The sequence below is a fragment of the Gadus macrocephalus genome, chromosome 19 (genome assembly GCF_031168955.1).
Source record: "Gadus macrocephalus chromosome 19, ASM3116895v1".
NCBI lineage: Eukaryota > Metazoa > Chordata > Actinopteri > Gadiformes > Gadidae > Gadus > Gadus macrocephalus.
The window spans coordinates 2,973,052-2,996,798 of NC_082400.1; the positions used below are offsets into that span (position 1 = coordinate 2,973,052).

At 47.1% G+C, this 23,747-nt stretch overlaps 3 protein-coding genes across 3 annotated transcripts in view; all 3 read left to right on the forward strand.

The window, feature by feature from the left end:
• The window catches only part of st6galnac6 (ST6 (alpha-N-acetyl-neuraminyl-2,3-beta-galactosyl-1,3)-N-acetylgalactosaminide alpha-2,6-sialyltransferase 6), a 139,850-nt gene that overhangs the window by 74,883 nt on the left and 41,220 nt on the right, over window positions 1-23,747 (forward strand). The window lies entirely within an intron of this gene.
• ntng2b (netrin g2b) overlaps window positions 1-23,747 on the forward strand; it is a 41,194-nt gene that overhangs the window by 14,558 nt on the left and 2,889 nt on the right. Inside the window, exons 3-6 of the mRNA XM_060039058.1 lie at window positions 6,739-6,911; window positions 8,567-8,596; window positions 21,408-21,575; window positions 23,380-23,514. Of these exons, the coding sequence (XP_059895041.1) occupies window positions 6,739-6,911; window positions 8,567-8,596; window positions 21,408-21,575; window positions 23,380-23,514 (506 nt within the window). The remainder of the gene's footprint in view (window positions 1-6,738; window positions 6,912-8,566; window positions 8,597-21,407; window positions 21,576-23,379; window positions 23,515-23,747) is intronic.
• On the forward strand, window positions 8,614-19,301 carry LOC132447283 (uncharacterized). Its single transcript, XM_060037846.1, has 4 exons — window positions 8,614-9,802; window positions 12,458-12,526; window positions 13,405-13,881; window positions 18,436-19,301. Exons 1-4 carry the CDS (start codon window positions 9,787-9,789, stop codon window positions 18,585-18,587), a joined length of 714 nt encoding a protein of 237 aa, XP_059893829.1. The 5' UTR covers window positions 8,614-9,786; the 3' UTR covers window positions 18,588-19,301.

Genomic DNA, 23,747 nt, shown 5'->3' on the forward strand with positions numbered 1-23,747 from the left:
TACTGACTGAATGGATCGAACCCACCAAGCAAGGAGACCCCCCCCCCCGCTGGGTGTGAGATGCATCGATGCAGCCGTCATCGCAGTTGCAGCGTGTCGATGGGAACCCCTCCTTTGCCTAATAGCCCCTCTCCACCTACCACTCTACAACATCATCATTCTGCCCCTCCTAATCCTCCTACTCTTCCTCCTCCTTCCTCCTCCTCCATATGATCCACCATCTCCTCCTCTTCCTCCTACACATCCACCTCCATCATCATCAGCTTCATACATCTTCACTTCAACCTTGCTCTTCCTTATCATCCTCAACCTCCTCTCCCTTCTCCTCTACCTCCTCCTTCTCCTTCAGCTCCATCTCCCCCACCATGTATGGCCAAGCAACTGTAATCAGCCACCTCCCCCTTCAGCTCAACTCACCGGTCTTCTCATCCTCTCTCTCTCTCTCCCTCTCTCTTTTTCTCACGCCTCCGCCAACCTCCTTATCCTCAACTCCCCTGCCCAGCTGAGACCACCCTCCGTTCACCCCAAGACCGATTGACTCCCCACCACATGGTGTGGTCAGCGGTGCACTGTGGTGGCAGAGGAGAAGAAGGGATGGAATGGAGACTGCAAGGAAACCAGGGCAGGGGGGGGTGTTGAAAGCTGGAGTTGCAAGGGGTTGGATTGGGGTAATCGAATAGTGCGAGGGTGAGCAGACAGATAGGAGCGATGGGACGTTTAGGGGTCAGTTTTTAGGTGGGGGATGGGGGGAGGGGTATTGACGAAGAATGGAACAGAGGGGCGGAGGTTTGGAGCCAGAGGAGTCGAGAAGAAAACAAGATCTGAGAGGGCTGCAGGAAGATGGAGAGATAGCTGGATGGATAGGGAGGGAGAGGGGAGAGAGAGGGGGAGAGGGGAGAGAGAGAGGGAGGGAGAGGGGAGAGAGAGGGGGAGGGAGACGGGAGTGAGAGGGGGAGAGAGAGAGAGGGGGAGAGGGAGAGGGAGGGAGGGAGAGAGAGGGGGAGAGGGAGAGATGGAGGGAGGGAGAGGGGAGAGAGAGAGAGAGAGGGAGGGAGGGAGAGAAAGAGAGAGGGGGAGAGAGAGAGAGGGAAAGAGGGAGGGAGGGAGAGGGGAGAGAGAGAGGGAGGGAGGAGAGAGAGGATAGGGAACACTTGAGCTTGCTGAGACAGATAAATAAAGGCTGGTAACTGTCGCTTCCAGCTGCCTTCTCAGACGTGGGCGCCACATGACTCCCCTTGATGTTTGTTTATCTCCCTTATATTTATCCCTTTAATTGCCGCCTCTACTGCTGTCGTGTTCCACTGTCTAAAGTGTGCGGTCCTGAGATCATTAAATAGAGTCTACGGGCTACAGCCAGCAGAGGGACAAACATTCAATCAGACACAGGCCCTCTCTCATTAGGATGGACGGACAGACTGAATACTGGTTGGTTTAGGTCAACTGGATCATAAGAGGTGGGACAGGACTATATATGAGCCTCTGTGTGGGCAGGCTACGGATATTACTGAGGCCCCGTCCACACGAAGCCGATTTCATGGCGAAACCGCAAAGGTCTTGTACGGTTCGGCCTTCCGTCCACACGAAGCCGGCGAATCCGCTGACCGAAACCGCAAACTTCTGAAACCACCCTCGGAGGTGGTTTCAAATCTATCCGGTTTCGTTTTGGTTTCGTGTGGACGCCTGAAACCGACTGAAACCGCAAACCATGACATCATCGCCCCACCCCTCGACCTCCTAGCCGCGGAGTCTCAGAAATCACAACAAAAAAGATGATGGCGGACTACAAGCTTGTAATCGTTCTGCAGCATATCATGTCCCTTGTTGGGTTGCTAAGCCATTATTTATTGAGAATCTAGTTCGCCATCGTAGAAGAGCTGTTTGTTTGTGTTGTTAGTGGTTCGGGGGGCAGCCTTTATGCGCATGCTCGCCTCTTCTTCTTCTGGATTTGTGTACCAGAAGCAGCGCCCCTTATGGGCCTGGAATGTTTACTACAGCGTTTCTACAGATCTATCCGGTTTCGCTTGGCTTCGTCTTTACGGAGATACTTCGAAACCGGATAGATCGAAACCGTAACGGTTTCGCCCGTTTCGGCTTCGTGTGGACGGGGCCTTAATCAATACAGTGGCCATTATTGCACAGTCACAGATGCACACACACACACACACACACACACACACACACACACACACACACACACACACATACACACATAGCAGGCTCCCAGCTGTCCTGTCTTCCTTCAGGTTCCTCCCACTAAGAGCTGCTGTGTCTCGTTACTTTGATGACTTTGCAGTAGAGGTAGAGACATGGCGGCCATGTTTTTCTCGATTGTATACACACACAAAATTGAACGATGCACACAATTCTGAAAACTCGAAGCTCATGTATCAGCTACAAGACTCCAGACAGCTAAACTCTAAGCATAATTCCACTGTTTTCAAATTTTGTTAAACTCTAAGCACAAATCTCATAATTTAGCACACTTGGTTCACCTGGATCACATTGGACTTCAAAACGCAACAACTAATTACCAATAATCCAAACCTCTCCCTCCCGGTTCAAACTCAACTGGCAAAACACTTCATTCATGTGTCAGAGCATAAAAGAGGACTCGGTGAGCTCTACTGTGTTGTAGATATGGTCCTTTGGCCTGATCAGGATTGGAGGCGGGATGCATACTGATTTACATGTAGATCTGTTTCACCTCATTTATATTCTTTTTTTTATTTTTGTTGGCCGACGAAAAGCTTTTGATGCAGTCAGCTCAGCTGAACATTTTACTGTATTACAGTAAAAAAATATATATTTGCTTTGTTACCTTTTTGTACTTGTACTTGCACTGATTTCATCATTACATCCCCTGAAAGACAGTCTAAAAATGTTCTTACTGTAGTGTTTTTCATTTTTCTTATCAGTGCAATTACTGTACTGTAATTTACCAAAATAGGTAGCTTTGGTGTAATGTCAGAACAATGTTGCAGCATCAACTATAGGTGTACAGTATGACTCTGGGAAGCTGGGATTGTGAGTTTAGCCATTGGAGCTCATGGGATGGATAAATACGCATTGTATCCTATTCTGATACGATTGTGTCAATGCAATATTTATACGATATATTCACAGTATTGTATTACAATATGGAAACAGTATTTATGTACCACCTAATTGCAACTTTAAAAAATAAAGCTATTTCTAAACAATTTTATACATTGGAATATGTAACATGGCCTCATAAAGCAAAAACATGTAAATAGTAGTTTGATGGAAATGTTTTGAATTGATCACACCAGTGTGTAATTGATGCTCTCTAAGAGATATTCATTTGAAAGCTGTGTTTACTGTTTGGTGGAAAAAAACAATTTTGAGAAGAATTTGTGTAGTTTTGACAAATGTATTAACTCTTCTCAGGTTTGTGTTTAGAGTTTTGACAAATCTTGCTATAGTTTCAGAAAACGTTTTTACGATTGAGAAAAACTGTAACATCTGAATGGCCCGAATGGATTATTTGTGTGTGCAGAGGCCAAAGTGAGGGAGGAAAAGGCAGAAGTCCCAGTCAAAGGAACAGGGTGAGAGAGAGAGAGAGAGAGAGAGAGAGAGTGAGAGAGAGAGAGAGAGAGAGAGAGAGAGAGAGAGAGAGAGAGAGAGAGAGAGAGAGAGAGAGAGAGAGAGAGGAGAGAGAGAGAGGAGAGAAGAGAGAGAGGAGATGAGAGAGAGAGAGAGAGAGAGAGAGGAGATAGGATAAGGCAATGAAAAGATTGAAATAAAGCATTTACAAAAACGGAGAATCAGTGTGAGAAAGAAGAAGGAATGGAAGCGAATGGGTACAGAGAGAGAGAGCGAGACACACACACACACACACACACACACACACACACACACACACACACACACACACACACACACACACACACACACACAGGGAGGCGGCGCCCGGGCACTCACTGGAGAAGCCCTGAGTGTCAGGCCAGTGATGCGGAGAGGGTTGAGGCAGAGCTGAAGGAGCTGTGTGCTGCTGGGAGGCTGAGGTCGAGCCGCCGCCATGGAGACGAGCCGGAGCAGGGACTGTAGGCTGGACTAGAAGGAGAGCCTCACATCCACTGTCCATGTCAACGTCAAATATCTCCATGCACAATATCTCCATGTACAATGTGCAATTCAAAGAGGTCTTTAAAGAGATACGAAGGGTTCACGGATGATAAGCGCACTTCTCTGAGTGAGTGTTGTATGTGTAGCTGGTGTTAACATGAGAGCGGTGAGAGAGCGCGGTAAGGTGCAGTATGAGCGATGAGGGCCGTAGCGCTACCGCATGTTAAACTGATGCAGAAGCAGCTCCTCACTTAGACCCTAATGTCTGCCCGATAACACCGCCCTAATTGACTTGAGGAAGGCCATTTCCTCCCGCCAGGGCCGAAGCCATTAAGGCAGCGGCGGGGAGAAAACAAAAAACGCAGACTAGGCATCGACGCATGACAAGAAAATCACTTTTCTTTTGAGTATTGATTTTCAACTACACAAGTTAGATCCTGTTGTCGAGCCGTGTACACCCACTTTGTAGCGGAGAAGCACGGCGGGGGGGGGGGGGGGGGGGGGGATGAGAGGCAGTGATACGTTGTCAGTCAGCGCGGTGACATTAGTCACACCGCCTCCTCAACTACTCTACCTTGTGGATCTGCTGTCTGTCAGTGGAGCCCTCAGACGCAGCACTCCCCCGCGCACGCACACACGCACGCACGCACGCACACGAGCAGTACACACAACCACACAAACGGATGCATACACTATATACTCGTGCACAAAAACACACACATACACACTGCGCAAACACTCTATGCATACACAGACTAAAAAGAAATGGGCGCACACACAGACACGCACACACTCTTTGCACACACAAGTACACACTACTAACAAGACACCTGTCTCACACACACTTTCGATATATCTCAGACACACTGCTTTAAAAAGAGATGTTCAATTCCCCCCCCGCGCTAAGTGGACAGCTCGCGGCCTTCAGGAAGCTTCTAGAAAACAAGGCCTGTCGCGGGACGCATCTCTGGCACATGCTGTCACCTAGAGCTGATCAAAGAGGAGCCAGGCCGTATATATAGGCATGAGGAGAGCAGGAGCAGGAGCAGACATCATCACTTACTCTGACGGAGCCGTCTAGCTGCTTTTGGTTTCACCTTTTCCCTGTTTTTAGAACGCGCTGCATTGTGGGCCGACGGGAGAGAAAACACCCACGACATCGAGAGAATCAAGATAAGTTAAAGGGGAGTTAAGAAAGAAGGGGCCATATATAAAAACAGGCGTAGGTGAACGGGGGGGGGGGGGGACGCAGAGGAGTGTGAGCAAAGAAGATTGAAGCAGTCATTTTGCGTCGTACAGGGCCATTCTTTGAATATTTGATGCAGACGGATTGCTGTTCACTCCAGTGGAACAAACTGGTTGGAGCCGCTCATCTGGAAAAGGCTGTAATTTGAATTCCTAGACGACAGGGGTCCCGGAGATCCTCATTTCCTCCTCATCTCTCCGTTAGGTCCCGGGTCCGGCCAGCAGGGGCCCCGGTGGTCACTGTCCCCATCACACACAACGCTACCAGTCACTATGCACACACACACACACATACACACACACACACACACACACACACACACCTGCATACACACAGACATGCATGACCCTTAATATGAACACACATGTATGCAAAATGCATACAACAAGCACACACGAGACATGTTAAGACGCACCTTACTCCCCCACACACACACACACATACATACGCACAAGCACATTTGGCATACAGTAGTTATATACACACTATGCATACACACACTTACAAACTGCGCGCACACCCTAACCATACTTACACTACGCATGCAAAAATTAAGCACTCACACTTCAGACTAAGACTATGCACACACACACACAAACATATTTTTTTATATTATTATTATATTTTTGCATGTAATTATGTGATCTTCTTACAAATTCTCTGCCGCATGCATTTTACCGTGTCCCTGGAAAATAGCGATGCCAGTGAACCTTTTCTCTATTACTCTCAGTTTCAGACTGAAAGTGTACTTGTATATTTATGACAAAACAGCACAAGTTTAATGGTGAACGTTATTTTTCAATGACAGATGAACCATTGGTCTGGAGAAAATATATGAACTACCAAAGTGTGCTCAGTGACTTTGCATTATACTCCCGCGTTAGGGAGCTGCATCGTCTGTACAGCTGAGATCTCTCAGTTCTGCTTAGTTGTGTCTTGTTTTTCCACTCCTATACACAGGTGCATACCTTTTGTTACTCATCAGTTTTTTTTGCATTCGTTGTTATCTTTATATAACATCTTCAAACAACACATTTGTGCGTCACACATTAAAACAATTATACTAAATCGTGTTTTGATTGCAATCATATTAACCCAGCGAGCTCTCCAGAGGAATCCAGGCTGGTGTGTTTGTGAATGCCTTTGTTCTTCTGTCCTTTTCTGACATAACTCGTCGTGATCCACACACATTTGAACATGTGCAGCTCATTCTTATCATGGGTGACATACTGCATCACTGAAGAAACATGGTCGAACCTCTTTATCAGTGCAGGTCGTGCAAAAATATCTCCCTCTGTCTCAAAGTGCAGGTCATGCAAAAAAAGATCTGTCTCTCGCTCTGCACACACACACAGCCCCTGACACGGGTCTTCTGACGCAGGTGTTTGTGCTCTCTGGTCGTGCAGGTGTAAGTGCAACCTCCACGCCTCCCAGTGCCTGCTCCAGGACGGTAACCTCCAGTGCATGTGTGAGCACAACACCACGGGCGCCGACTGCCAGCGCTGCAAAAAGGGCTCCAAGTCCAAGTCCTGGAAGGCTGGCTCCTACCTGCCGGCGCCCAACGGATCCCCCAACACCTGTGCGTATGACTCAAATCATTCTCAGCTTTTATTAAATATAGTAATGCGTATGTCTTCCAACAGAGTAATATATGCCATGTTCTTGCTGGTTTCCACCAACTGGTTTGTCAACCTTGTACTCAGCTCCTTACTGTTTTCAGAGGGGGTTTCTCCTGGCGCCCGGCCAGCATGGGTTTGTGTGGCCGAGAGGGTTAAGCTTCTCGGACACTTGTAGTCTAGTGCAACGCTTTGTGGCGCATTTCATACAACCATCACCTATTATAGCGGTCATTCACCACAACGGTAACAGCTTTAAAAATGATCTCAAAGTCAGGCTGGTAACCATGGGAATAAGGGGCCCCTCCCTCCTACAACAGGGCTTGTGAATCTCTAAGCTCCGTGCTGAGGCAGGCGGCTGTCCTCCACTGGCTGGGGTCGGTCGGAGCCGGATGTTCACTGATTGAAATTCTCAAATTCACTAATTTACTAATTCAAAGTTTGTTTTAAAATGCATTCATGTGGATAGGATTAGCACTGCACTTTTTTGAAAAATCATTAACCAATAACCATACATAATTTAACATAGTATTATATAAAAATAACAGTCCTCTTATTATATAAAAATTACAGATACATCTGTTATTTCATAAATGGACCATTCGTAAGTACACTAGAGTTGATTCAGCGCATTCATTCCTTTCATGCAGTGATTGTAATAAATGAAAACGAGCAGCAATCAATGAGGGTGCAGATTACAGAGAAGAGCAATGTCATTAGAAGCAGAGGAGGTGAATGAGAGCTGAGCTGCCGTCAGTGGTGTCCTTCTCCCTCCCAGAGACCAGAAGCTGCAGAGTGCCAGGAGTGCTGCTGGGGGAAGTCCTCTTGGAGAACATAGGCTGCTTCCTATGATAAAAAAATAATCTAGGCCAGCCACTCCCTCGGATTCAGCTCTCAAACAAACAGACATTCGCTCTCACACTCGGTGAATCACAGCCCACTATATGCAAACGCATGAACTCACACAGAGGCACGCACACACACACACTTTCACTGTTACACATTATAGAGTTACAGACACCGACACTTGCACAGACCTACACAGTTACATGCACAGGGAAAAACACACAAATGCACACACAAAGACACACACTCTCTCGCACACACTACACAGCTTAATGGTTTTGCTGCTCTGTTCCATTGTCAGCACTTCTATGATCTTATTGCGTCCAGAGTTTCTCATACCTTAACCCACAGACATCCTGCCTCCATTTTAAATTACACTATACATCACAGGTCACATTGAAAGTTATAATGTTCTAAAGATATGTGTCTTCCATAATGGGCAAAAGCATTATGACTCTCATAACAGGAATTATATATGTTATGTGTATATTGTTTTTCACTGTAATGACGGCTTAGAAACCAAACATAAAGAAGTCTTTGGGCTACAGAGCTTTCTGCATGTTCACTGTAGTCAGAGGAATGGAAGTTTGCAGTTTGGTTTCTACTTCAAAGCCTCTGAGAATCTTCCGAGAGATTCTCTTATTCTGAAAGAACCCCACACCATCTCTCAGCTCCACCAGCTGAGTGTGATAAGTGATCCAGCGTCGGGTGTTAAGGCACTGCGTGAGTAAACACATACTCATCTCCCCTTCCTTCTCTTTCTCCCTTCCAGGTGCTATTGCTGGTTCCCCATCCGGTTCCAGTAAGTACAGAAAAAGAAACCATTGGAAAGCCGAGGATGTGGTTGTTCATATCCTCTTCCTCCAACCTTTTTATTGCCCCTCTAATTTCCATCTGTCTGTTGATGCATCTTCAGTTACATTCCTACCTTTCCTCCCGATGTAACGTCGTGTGTGACTCCTCTATTCCCTCCTCTGCTGGGATCTACCTATAGATGGGTAGCATCTCATTTCTCTGTCAGCCCGGTATGTTGTTCGTGGCCATCAGTCCTCTTCTCTGGGTCCACCAGGGCGTCAGGCCTTTCTTCAATACTATTCGCCCTTTTTCTTTTTTGTTTTATCTCGAAACAGTGCTGCAGATAGATGAAGAAGAAACGCAAGAGGGGGAGGATGAGAAACCAAGAGAGAGAGGTAGAAAGAGAGAGAGAGAGCTAGAGAGAGAGAGAGAGGTAGAAGGAGATGGAGAGAGAGATGGAGACCAAGGTAGAGAGAGATATAGGGAGAGAAGGGTAAAAAGAGAGAGAGAGAGATAGATAGATAAAGAGGGAGGTAAAGATAGGTAGAAAGAGAAATAGAGAGAGAGAGAGAGAGAGAGAGAGGGAGAGAGGCAGTGAAGAAGAGGATGTGGGAATGTGTTAGTGAGTTGTAATGCAGTGTGATTCCGGGTGAGGAGCTCAGGGAGGCAGGAATAAAAGGGAATTTGATTAAGGATTCTCTCTGTGGAGAGAGGCTCTCAGCCTCGGAGCTGTTAGACAGAAACGATCGGCAAAGTGGCTACATCAACCCTGACAGCCCGGGCCTGCTCCCTCCACATGGTCCACCGGCACCGCGCACACAGGAGACTCAACAACCGGACTGGCCATGCACCAGTCCCACTGCTTCAAGCACTACTCTCTATAAAGCTGATTCAATAACACCAGGCCAAACAGCAGACAAAATGGGAGCTTGATTATAGTCAGTTATATTGACAAAGGACTAGCACAAATCAAATGGAGATCCTTTTTTCTATGGTCTAAAATTGCCACGGTTTGAACTGTAATACTCATCCAAAGGGAGAGGAAGTAGAGCCATAAGTGTCCCTTTTAAACCCCCTGAAGCTGAGGAGGAGGCTGGAGGTGAGAATGAAGACGACACAGAAAACGAAAGTGAAAGAGAAAGCACATCGATACCCACCACTGCCAACACAGAGGGAGAAAGCTCAACCACGGCTACCATGGAACCTCCACAAGGTGCCAATCAGTAGCGGGTTAGTTATGATTAACCAGTTCATAGACGTAGTGTCGTAGTGTAGTAGTTTATAGTTGTGACGAGTTATGGGGGGGAACTGTTGTGTGTGTGGTGGGGCAAGATGTGTTGCTGTGCCATTGTGTGTATTTGTGCTTGCCTGTACAGCATGCATCATTAACAAAGCAAGTCACCCCAGGTCCCCGCATATACAGCCGCTGCATCTCAGGGACATTAACTTCAAATGTCGTCGGCAGTCCTTGGCCAGACCGTGAGAGCGTCAGGCGATCAGACAGTTGGACGTTATTTGTTCTGACTGACTGACTTTCAGCCGTGTGCAGAACAGACAAGAATACATTCTGTCAGTTGCCCTATGTAAAGTGGTCCTCAGAAGTTGCTCAAGCTCATGCTAAATTTAAACCTGCCATCTTGGCAGTCAGTGGACCTCTGGTGTTCCTGCGGAGAGGCACTTAGGAGGTGGGCGGGGCTGGGAGCACCCAATGCCATGTCATCACACTTTGCTTTTTAGACACGGAAATGCATTAAGGGGTTTTGTTGAACAGCGCAGCATTTCTTTATGGTCCTGTTGTCGGCATACATTAAGAGAAGGCTGGGAGTCAGTGATTTGTTGTTCTTCGGAAATATCTGATTGAAATATTAATTTACGTGACACTGAAACAAAGCTACAGTTGTGTGATGTGTGCGTTGTGTCTGTCTGTCTGTGCTTTGTTTTTGTCTGTCTGTGCTTCCCGTCTGTCTGTGCTTCCTGTCTGTCTGTCTGTGCTTCCTGTCTGTCTGCTGTTTCTTCAGTGCACTTCAGTGAAACCTATGCATCATCCTCATCATCTCATCTTCCTCCTGGGTCTCACTGAAATGTCACCACTGAAGTGTCACCAGACATATACAGAGAGAGCAGACACTCGCACACACACACAGTGTACAACTTAACACAACAACAGCATCTAGATGCTGTGACATCATACACAAATTGTCTTTACTCACAAAGAAATGTAAACAACTAAAGCCATTGAAGCACATAGCGACTTGCACCCGGTGCTATGGATATTCAACGGGTCAGGGACCATGACACATTAAAGAGGTTGCTAAGCTAAGTGCTAATGGCGCACCGTCCTAACCGAGAGACCAGCAGAGCTGCAGTGAGCTGAGGACACTAGCGGCATGGCTGCAGGGCGGGGCCGGGGAGGAGGGAATGCTTCCTCGCCGCTGGATCATCATCTCCCTCCCACGGCCAGGTGCACTGAGCCTCGCACGCTCAGATGGGATTAGCGCGGCCTCTGGTGAGCCTCTGATCCGCCCAGCCCCCAGCCCATTGGTCCAGGGGAGAGATGGGCCAGTCGATGGGGGCGTGGCCAGCGGCACGGGCAAAAAAAAAAAAAAAAAAAAAAAAACATAAGCCTCACGAGGTTATATCCCTCGCCACGTGACCCCACCGTGCCCCCTACCGTTTTTTTTCTCGCCAAAAAAGTGTGTGTGTGGGAGGGAGGGGGGGCGTATGCATGCTTAAACCCCTTTAATACAACAGAATACATGCAGACACACTACTATGTGCAAATCAAATTAGTGACGGAAGATTAGAAACTGCGTGCACCCACACCCACGCACACAATCATACACAACACAGGCAACACACCACAATGGAAGTTCATACGAAATCAAAGCCACACATATCTAATACGGCCACAATGTCTCAGCCTCATTCTCCTCCTCGCTTAAAACCTCTATCTCTAAATCCCTGCCGCGCCGCCGAGGCGGGAGCATGTCCAGGACATCATGTGACCCATTAATACGTTCATGCTGTCAATCAGCTCGGTGCCATCAGGGGGGCGGCGCCGGGGTCCCCCTGAATACCGATGTCTTCATTAGTCTGCTGTTAAGTCAAGTCGTAGTAATGGCCGATCGCAATGCTCACACTGACAGCTGCTATGGAATATTATTGCTGTTATTGTTATTTTTTTGTAATGATTAATGCTGGATACATATGCAGCCTGCAAATGATGTAATTAGATGCAAATGTGTGTGTGTGCGTTCGTGCGTTCGTACGTACGTGCGTGGGTGGGTGGGTGCGTGACCCACATAGCCTGTCTACGTCAGTCGGTCTGTACTTGGCCGCGGACATGTTTCTCTATGCATTAGAGTGTGAATAAATGAGAGTAAATGAGTACAGCACCCCCACCCTCCTGCCATCCTTCCTGCGTGCCTGTTTGTTTGCATGTGGGTGTGTGTGTGTGTGTGTGTGTGTGTGTGTGTGTGTGTGTGTGTGTGTGTGTGTGTGTGTGTGTGTGTGTGTGTGTGTGTGTGTGTGTGTGTGTGTGTGTGTGTGTGTGTGTGTGTGTGTGTGTGCGCGGGCCTGTTTGTGTGTGTGTGTGTGTGTGTGTGTGTGTGTGTGTGTGTGTGTGTGTGTGTGTGTGTGTGTGTGTGTGTGTGTGTGTGTGTGTGTGTGTGTGTGTGTGTGTGTGTGTGTGTGAGTGTCAGGGGACAGTTAGTCAGTCCATCTGTGCAGACAGACTGGCACATGTCACAGGATTATGCAATAATTCAGCTCAGCCCTTCAGTGCACCGACTGAGTGCTGCTGCATGGGGTAAATAAGCAGAAATCTCTCAACTATACTTAGATTCAAACCTCTTTTCCTTTTGCATAGAGTCCGCCCGGTACACCAGCGCCCCTACCTGGGGCGGAGAACCAGAGCTCAGTTCTCGAACCCTTACAGGTAGGAAGGACTAAACTAGGACTAAGGAACCCTTAGGGTCCGCCCTGACTGGACAGTAGTACTAGAACCATACCTAGCTGTTTGGCTCTGCAGGTCCATTAGAAACCTAGTGGTGTCCCCCTAGTGTGCAGTGGCCCCACTTTACCTGGGTTCATTCTGCGCTTTAAATGCAGTATAAAGTTGGATATATCTTTGTAATGACGATGGTATTGTGGTCCATAAGCTTAGGTCAATGAGGCAGACAAATTTCATACAATACACTTTTACTTTAACCCACATAAAAACACAATGTAAATTTTTATAATTGTAAATGGAGGTTGACAATATTTTAACCTCAAATATAGTCAATTATTAATTGGTTTGAATAAATATAACAAACCAACAAAGTTGTCTCTGGGATATCTTGAGAACAATTGCTGGTAATATAATCAGCAATTTTTTTATTTTCCTCCACATCAAATATAATATACATGCAATTAGCTCGTAAGACTTGAACATGAATCATAACAATACAACTGTAGAAAGGTTTCCTCTTCCCAGGATATTCACACAATAACAGTCACACCTTCAACAGACATTATGTAAAAAAAGATAGAAAACACCGTGCTACAATGGGCGCCTCAGCTTTAACCTCTCTCAGCAGTGTGAGATCACACTTGCATTGTGGTTCTCACCCGCTGTATGCATGTGTGTGTGTGTGCAGTGCTTGTGGATGTGTTCCACTCACACAGTACACAGGAAAGAGAGAAAGGGAATGCAGGGGATTTTCTTCTGCACAAACCATCTGAGGCAGCATCTCGTATGCTAATTCCGGGGCCTAGCCTCCTCCTTCCTCATTGTGTTCCCCTTGTCTCTCCCTACGATCACCGATGCCTCAGACGTAGCAGGGTCGTCTTCCACACTAGCTGTTGGCGTGGAGGGCTCGACCCCAGCCGACACAGAGACACAGACTATGTCTTCTAGCACCTCCACGGTATCTCAGACCTCATCTGTCACTGGGACAGAGTCCCCCGGACCTCTACAACCCCCCACAGTCGGGGGTCCTTCCTCATCTTTACCGCCCATCCCCTCAGAGGAGAACAATCCCACCATATCCACCAGACCAGGCCAGTCTACACGCCCAGAGCCAATCACCAGGCAGGAGTCGGAGCTGGTGGATCCACTTGTCAAACTAGTGACCAAACCTTTCCTGGTTGCTTCTGGAGAGCTACCTTCTCCACAGGCTGAAGAGACTAAACTACCTCCAGGACGATCTGAATCGTCCACACGTCCTGTCCCACAAGAGACCAATCTAAATGCTGTTCCAAGTTTGCTCGAAACCAAACTGTCAGAGTCAAGGCTGGAAGAGAAAGAGGGTAAGCCACACCCATAAATCTAGATTACTGTAGACAGACTGCAATAGCCATAAAGTATGTGTAATAGCTGAACCTAGAGGTAGTACAGTAGGGTATAATAAGCATCAATCTCAATTTAAGTCAACTTGATGTCTCGCATGATGTGTTACCTCTCGTAAAATTTCGACTGAACTAATTGAATCGCCTGCTCTTGTTCTATGCATCCTGCCATAATGTTATCCAGCATTGTATCAGATAACATTTCGACTAAGGTAACTAATTCAATCAGGCCCAGTGACATTGAAATCTAGTTAATGTGGATGAGTGTGGACGTGAGTGGCTCCACAGAGACAAGGAGACAAGGAGGGTGGTTGGGGCTGGGTACGGGTCCACTTAACAGTGGTTCTTCATGGTTCAGACACACAGAGTCCTCCTTCAGAGAGACACGCACACACACACCATTACTGACGCATACACAAACGCTGACACGCACACACACAAACACTAACACGCACACACACACACACCATTACTGAAACATATACAAACACTGACACGCACTCACACAAACGATTACTGAGACATACAAAAACACTGACACGCACAAGCACACATTAACAGTTACAGACACACTGAGAAACGCACACATTTATGCACACAACTAGTTACACACTCATACAAACGCACGGTTGCGGAGACAGACGCACAATTAGAGGCATATGCACACCCACAGAAAAAAATACACACATTCAGAAACACCCACACACACACACAAGCACACACTTAATTACAGACACACACAAACTCATGGACCCAGACAAACACACACTGCGACACACTGTCCAACTAATAAAACACTGGGAATAAACATTGGGGAATCCAAATACTCTGGCACCTCGTGTCTGACGAGAAGACACTGGTGAGCTGATTAAGATTTACACCGGGAGCCATTCCAATCATCCTACCCCACCTACCTCTCCCTGGGCTAACAAGCTGACTAATAATAATAATCATAATAATGCTTTATACCTTTGATACGACCTTCCTCACCCACTTCTCAGGTAGTGATGGATGAGAGTTGATGAAGAGCGAAAGAGAGGGGGGGACGGGGATGCTTGTGGTACCAGAAGCTGGCCCAGAGAGGAGAGGGTGGAGTGTGGAGATGGGTGGGGTGTCTTACTTTGATAAAGAGCTAGCAGTGGCCCAATGCCAGCCGTGTAGTGGGGGTTTGGGGGGGGGGGGGGGGGTATTGAGACGTTCCTGGTGCCGGGAGAACAGATGTGTGCCGGGGGGGGGGGGGGGGGGGGGGGGGGGGGGGTCGGTGTTGGCGTGGGTGTGGGTGTGTGCCAAGGGGGTTGGGGGGGATAGAGTGTGGGTGTGGGGGGAAAGAAAGTGGGTGGCGGGGGGGGGGGGGGGGGAGGGAGCCTCAGGGAGGGAGAAGGGGGGAACTCCACAGGGGACTCAGGAAGCTGGCAGCAACACTCGCTCTGTGAGAACTACTGAAGATATGAGTGTGGGGAGGCGTCTGGATGAGGGGGCGCTACACGTATACCCTAAAGAGCATTGCGCAGATCTCTGCCGATCTGCTACCAGTAGCAGCCCCTGGTTGGTAGAGTAGCCCTCCCACTGCTGCGGAGGCCGGAGCTGGAGGGCGTCGGGAGGGGGACACCAGGAGGAGGGGGACGAGGTGGGGAGGGCCGCCTCCTCCAGCCCTCTGCTGCCAGGGAGCCTCACAGTTTGGGGGGGTCACTAGAGATTGGGGGGGGGGGGGGGTTGGTCTCCAGGAGCTGTCACTATTCTTTGTGTGATTGTGTAAATGTGCTGATGCATAAAACCAGGCGCTTTGAGTTTGATCCAAGAGAGGCCTAAAAGGAGGCTGCCTCTTGATTCATACACCGTGGCTGTAGTGGAACGGAGAAGTTAAGCAAAGTGAAACTGAAGCCGAGTGTCTAAGCAGGGAAGGGTAGGAAGATGAAAGCATTTAGCTGAACGGACTTCCGGACATCTGCTGTTACATGTACCTGCTATCCTCTTCTCTAAAGTCATTAATCAATTTCTGTAGGCCTCTCTCCAAGATGATGAGACCCCTGGTCATTCCACAGTGTTATGCGAACAGTATTTAGGAAAAGTCAAGGGCTGCAGAGAGTTTGTTGAACAGCTGACGATAACGTTCCTGATGCATGTGAGGGACATTTGTTTTTCCTTATTGGGATTAATTTACATTGTTTACTGCAAAATGTATATCGACAAGTGCATCGATATGAAATTGTCCTTGCTGCATTTCGGTGAGTTAAACTAAAACAATATTCTGCCGTATTCTATGAATTGAACAAGGTTTAAAGAGAGCAAAGCACCCTGAGAATGGCATAAAGCCCTCGGGAAAAATGGTACAGAGAGAAAAAGAAAATTCAGATGGAGAACAATGAAACGACTCATAAATGTTGCATGTGCACGGAGCTCGTTACAGTGAGGAAGATACCGTGAACTTACACAGAAAATGGTTCAACATGAAAGGTTGTTTGTGCTACAAGATTAACTTAATTCTTAAAGAGGCATCTGCATACTTGGCAACCCTTTTTGTTTGTCATCACGATCACGATGCAAAGCCAATAGGAGCCACATCCTTGAGAATCTTTAGACGGGACATCAGATGTGTGCAGCACAGGAACCCCAGTGCTGATCAGCTGTGGTTCAGCATCAAACTGCCACGAACCGTTTTTAACACTGCCAAATATGCCCGTCTTATACCCGCCTTATTCCCGGCATGGTCCGAACGTTTACACTGACCGAGGTAATATACCGGCTTGATTTCGCACACCCGAATTGACCCTCTCGAACCCTACACATATTTGGGTTTTCATTTTCATGTAAATGCGATCAGACAGTATTGTAGTACCAGGGGCAGGACTTGGGTAGAAGTGTTGATGACGCAAGGATACCAACATGAGGAGCTCTAACTGGAGAGACGGTGAACTCCAGTCCGCGTGCTACTGACCATGTGAGAGAGGGGGATGCAGTTGCATTTAGCGAAGATGGGGAAAGAGGTGCGATCTACGATGAAGACGCAGAGGAACTTTCCTTACGAGGCTTTCGTCGGGATAAAAAACAAGTGGTCAGCAAAATAAAGAATATTTTGGCATTTTGGCATATGTAAATAGTTAATCGCGTTTGTAGCCTACACTCAGATGTAGTTTACTCATTCTTGCATGCTAGTGACTTAAAACATTTATAAAATTCAGAGTATGCAAATTATTCTATAGAGGTCTACTTGCGTAGTCCCGCCTACTCCCGTGAACCAAGAAAGCCAGATCCTTGACGAAGGGGGATATACCCCCTCGGTTTTACACAGGCAAGACAGGGGTGTGCCAAGCCGCGACCGTACCGGCATTTCTCCCAGCCGTGCTTTAGGTGTAGGGAACCAAAAAGCCCAAGGTGAAGTCCTTTGTGTGTTGTGTAACTGTTATGTTTCACTAACAGCTCATGAACCTGAGCCAGCTGCTGGAGAAACAACCGGTTACAGAGACTAACCTTTACACGGTGTATAGTACAGCCCACCATCATGCTAGATGAACCTTTACATGGACATAGTACAGCCAACCATCATGCTAGATGAACCTTTACATGGACATAGTACAGCCAACCATCATGCTAGATGAACCTTTACATGGTCATAGTACAGCCCAGTGCTAGATGAACCTTTACATGGTCATAGTACAGCCCAGGGCTAGATGAACCTTTACATGGTCATAGTACAGCCCAGGGCTAGATGAACCTTTACATGGTCATAGTACAGCCCACCATCATGCTAGATGAACCTTTACATGGTCATAGTACAGCCCAGGGCTAGATGAACCTTTACATGGTCATAGTACAGCCCACCATCATGCTAGATGAACCTTTACATGGTCATAGTACAGCCCAGGGCTAGATGAACCTTTACATGGTCATAGTACAGCCCAGGGCTAGATGAACCTTTACATGGTCATAGTACAGCCCAGGGCTAGATGAACCTTTACATGGTCATAGTACAGCCCAGGGCTAGATGAACCTTTACATGGTCATAGTACAGCCCACCATCATGCTAGTTCATAAACAATATTCGTCCCCATTTCCTTTTGACGTGGGGGCATCCCAACACTGAACCCACACACACACAGTTGTTGATGCCCACACTTAAAAAGCGGAACGTTTGTGGCCCACGTTTGTAACCCACGAGTCATTGGATGGGTCATCAGGACCGTCAACACACCCTGGCTTTGTACAGCCTACAATGGATGCCATCAGGGTATTGCCGCTTTGCACAAAAGCATCCACCAAATGGCTTTTATTGTTACGGTTGAACTTTGACACATTAAATAAATATATATCAACAAATCCTTTAGTTCTTCCTCGCCGCTCCCGCTTGCTGATGACCAAGGTCAGCTGACCTCTGACCCCTCCTGGTGCCCCAGAGGGGTCAGCTGACCTCTGACCCCTCCTGGTGCCCCAGAGTCCCCTGGCTGTAGGCCAGGGGGGGGGGGGGGGGGCCAGAGAGAAGCCCTCTGCTGTGTAGTTAGATATCCTGCTCCTTCACAGTGCTTACTGTCCCTCTGACACATGGAGGAGAGGGGAGCGACACGGGAGCGACACACAGCTCCTCTGGGAGGAGTGAGGAGCAGGACGCCGCCCAGGAGGAGGAGGGGAGGGAGAAGAAGAAAGGTACTCACAGGAGCGGAGCTGCCTGCTAGGGTTAGCGTAGTGTAGTTCCCCTTCAATAGTTCTGAGGAAATACAATGTTGTTGTAATAATGCTGCTTATAAGCTGCTATCTTTGTATCTATATATCTATCCACCCATCTCTAACTATCTATCTCTTTCTCTGTATCTATCTTTATTTATATATCCATCCCTATCTATCTTTCTATTTCTATCCTTCTATTTCTATCGATCTATCTGAAGTATCTATTTATCTATCCATAAATCTAGATCTATTTATCTATCTATCAATCTATCTGCTGTATCTACCTGTTTATATCTGCAGTATCTATCTATCTACAGTATCTACCAGTTTATGTCTGCAGTATCTATCTATCTACTGTATCTACCTGTTTATGTCTGCAGTTTCTATCTATCGACAGTTTATATTAGAATACTTGTGGGCTTCCTAGAGCTTGACCTACAAGGCCTAACCTGTTTGCAGACAGCAGCTGGTGCTAGAACAGAGCCCGTGGTTTATAGCTGCTAGTTTCCCATGGCCCTCTGTTAGCTCTGCCCTCTCCATAACACCCAGCACCGCGCCCACAGGCTCAGCCGCGTGTGAGTAGAATAGTGCCGTAGGTGCCGGCAGACGACTCCAGCAGAGTGTTAAACCTCAGATTCCTTTAATCCCTGAAGGGCTTCTGGGGCTCTTGATCTCGGGAGGGCCCGAGGCCAGACAGTTGTTTGGAATCATATACGACGAATTCAAAGGTAAGACCAGCGCGCGGGACAGAGTGCGAGGCGGGCTCTCCGGGGGCTCCTCAAGGGTGGGAGCGGGGGGGGGGTTAGACATTTAAACACAACAACGTGGTCAATCTTTTTCATTTAAAACTCAGGAGGGGTGAATTTATAAGAGGCAGAATCTAGGGCGGGGGGGGGGGGAATGTACAACACGTGCATATTACAAAACAAAAATGGACACTAAATCTTTCCTAAGTTGTCACCTTGCAGGTTTTCCATGTTCCATGTTCATTTGTCTTCCCTGTTTGTGTGCACTGGAGGTAGGTATCCCCACCCTGCCTCATTCAGTCACGCAGGACCATGCTAGCTCTGGCTTATTTAAGGCATATCGGTACGGCCGTACGTAATATGGGAAGCCTTCATCCATATCCCACATGCACACAGAACATCCCATACATCATAACGATGCTGTCCACCAGGGAGACCACTGTCCTGATTTCACCGAGCTGATCCATTACAACACCGTGTAACGCACCGGTCCAGGGGCGGGCAATTACCAACCAGTAAACACAGACTGGGAAGCTTCTGGAATGTTTTGGTTAATTTTGCGAGGGAGAACAGCGTCCCACTGCCACACTTGTCTACGGAGTAATTGAACATCTATATTTCATTAGGCCCTCTCTCTACCTCTATGTCTCTCTCTCCCCCACTGCTCAGTTACCAAGGGGAGCGAGCTAGAGAGAGGGACTTTATGGGTCTCTCCCTTTAAAACGGGCCCATTAATATTTCAGCTGGGCTCATCAACCAAACAATAATACAATAATCACATGACGGCTGATTAAACAGCTAAGCTCCCTTCTTCTTTTCATTATGTGCATTTAAATGTGTATTTGCATAAACATGTGCGGTAACACGTCTGTTCAGAGGACAGCCGTGCCTTGCAGCTGGGATATACGCTGGAGCTGCTGCCGCTTGTGAAGCTTAATACAGTCTTAATGAAGGAGCCAACACACGGATATATGGCAGCATGTCCCACCGCAACACCCCCTCCCACACACACACATACCTACCATCAAAATATACATGCATATAAAAGATAAAACAACCACGGAAAAAACACAAACAGCAGTAATTATATTATTATTATTATTATTACGATTATCACTTAATCATTCACTACCAGTTGGTTTCTGAACCGTCCTGCTGTATAAATAGCCTCTACAGCAGCTCCTGTGAAGTGTTCTATCTGTTAGGTGTGAACACTGTTCACATCCTTCATGGCGCCCATACTGAGGCATCGGTTGTATTAGGAAACGTTTTGCAAAAATGTTCATCATCACAGGGTATTTACAGATAAATCAAAGCTAGGATTTTAGCCCTTCATTCGTGACATGTAAACCTCCACACAAGCACAAAGACATTTAGCATTCCCATGCATTAACAACCCACCTCATAAAATGTAGAAAGAATTGAAGACTATCTATAAATAGCTCTATTTCAACCTCAACCATGAGCAATAAAAGGGACTCATCATGATATCGATAATTAACGTACCTTAACACGCATACTGTAACACATCACACAATTCGGTAACACTTTATAATAAGGTGAAATAATAAATAGGAAACTAGTCATTACCTAACCCTTTCTTAATATTTGTTAATTGTTACCAAAATATCTATTGGGCACAAGTTAATAGTTTTTTCATCATTAATTAAATATTAGTTGTTTGAATAACCCTAACCCAAGCCTAACACACGACCCTAACCCCAACACACGGCCCTAACCCTAACCATAACCTTAACACACAACCCTAACCCTAACACACGACCCTAACCCTAACCCCAACACACGGCCCTAACCATAACCTTAACACACAACCCTAACCCTAACACACGACCCTAACCCTAAGCCCAACCCTAACCCTAACACATGGCCCTAACCCTAACCCTAACACACAACCCTAACCATAACCTAAGGGTACTATAAAGTGTTACCCACAATTCTAATTCATGTGCCCCAATTGCCGGCACATAGGCCTACATTCTGTATAACCAACCAGTAGCAGCACGTGGAGCTAAGCTACGTTAAGCTACGCTGAGCTAAGCTACGTCCCCCTCTCTCCTCCAGACTGTGAGTGCTACGGCCATTCCAACCGCTGCAGCTACATCGAGTACCTGGACATCGTGACCTGCGTCAGCTGCAAGCACAACACCCGCGGACAGAACTGCCAGTACTGTCGCCTGGGATACTTCCGCAACGCCTCGGCCGAGCTGGACGACGAGGGTGTCTGCGCGGGTCAGTGGAAGGCACAATAAGTTCACCTCTAAAAAGGGGAGACCTTGGGAGGTCGGGTATATTTTAGAAATTAGCGTAAATTCTTCTGGATTGTTTTTGTGTTGTGGTTGGGAGAAGTTCAAATCAGATCATTTTTAAGATATTCAAATTATTTCTGTTTATTTTTTTAATCCCCAGAGGAGGAGTGAAAACATGTATTTATTTATGTGTTTTATAAATATATGTATTTATTTATTTGTAGTGCATTGTGAGTGCATTTTTTTTTCAGCCGTTTGTAGAGCGTTGCACTCAGCCAGTGTTACCTCCTACTGCTAAATTATTAACAGCCACCCGAAATACCCCACAGATTTGCATATTCTCCTGGAAAAATAGAAAGCCCAGGTTACTGTACATGCTGTTCTGCTCCTTATTTTTAATTTCTCCCTTAATTAACAACATGCCTTGTTTAAGAAGGTCAGCCGTTGGCGGGCTGTGAGGCGAGAGTGCGCCGTGGCGTCGGCTCCATCTGTGGGTGTACTGCAGGGGGTTAGAGGGTAAACTAGCCGCAGCCGGGGGACGCCAGAGGGCCGGTGCGTCAGAGTCAGCACAAATACGCTCCCAGTAGCCTCCCTGCCAGCCTACTGGCACACATGCATGGTTAGAAATAATACTAACTAACATCAGGGCCATGCTAGCCCCTCGCTAGCTAGCATCAACCTGCCACACACACACACAGTGCAGAGTCCTGTCACACCACACATACATGTACACATGCACACACATGAACACGGGCTCACACACACACACAAACACATACAGACAAACTCATACATGCACACATACACGCACGCACACACACACACATACTGACACACCTACATGGACAGGCACATGCGCACAGACAAAGGAAATCACATAAATAACCATGACCTCGAAACACACCTATGAAACTGTAGCATGCAGCGGGCCGTCGGATGAATGATGTAACCCTATGAATAGAATGCATAATTTGATATTGCTTTTAAATGAAAAACAACTCTATTGTTCTCCACTTCTTTCATAGCGAGACAGAAAGAGTGGGATCCTAATGCTAACCTCCCTTCCATATTCAAGTTGAATTGTTTTTATCCATCACACAGTCCATCACTGGACTGATACATAATGACTAGATATATTTTTGGGATATCAATCATAGTTGAGATCTGTGGGCGAGATCAACGGGAAAACTAAAGCCGTGGGTCCCAACCTTTGCCTTTAGGTGCGCCACTAAATACAGAACTTTCACCGATCACATCATGACATGGTCAAAACTAATAATTACATATGCAGGGGCTGAGCCCCCTTTATACAAGATGATTTCTGCAAGACGGCCATATGGGAGAAAGTGGAAAGATAAAGGAAGCAATGCTTACTTTGCTTTAGTATTTTTATTTAGAAAACGCAGATGAACACAAATATCAGTGCATAATTACAATGGAAAACAGGATTAAATAGACACAGCGACACTACTCTTTAAATGGTCAACTAGAATACTATATCATTAACTGAACAATATTTATAAAATAATTATTTTCAATTATCTATTTAATTTATCATCATTGTTCATTTGCCTATTTCAAGACGAAAATCCCACAAATCAGCTGCAGTACCACAGTTTTCAACTATCCCACCAATGACTGGTTTGGGGGAGACCCAGACGACCCCACACCAAAATATATGGCTATGTTTTTCTACAGGGCTCGGAGCCGCAGCCGAGCAGATCCACCCGTCAAAGGCTTCACATGAACCCACCTTGTTAGTGACCCTTTCCCTCCCTGTCCTCCAGAGTGTAACTGTAACCAGCTGGGCTCGGTCCACGACCGCTGTAACGCCACCGGGTACTGCCAGTGCAGAGAGGGGGCCACCGGGCCCAGGTGTGACGACTGCAACCCCGGCTACTACTGGAAACAGGGCTGCTACCGTGAGTCCTGGGACAGGGTGTGGCGCGTGTGGTGGGGAGTGTGTGTGTGTGTGTGGTCATGTTAGTTAGTGTGTGTTTGTGTGTGTGTGTGTGTGTGTGTGTGTGTGTGTGTGTGTGTGTGTGTGTGTGTGTGTGTGTGTGTGTGTGTGTGTGTGTGTGTGTGTGTGTGTGTGTGTGTGGTGTGTGTGTGTCTGTGTGTGTGGGTGGGTGTGGGTGTGTGTGTGTGTGTGTGT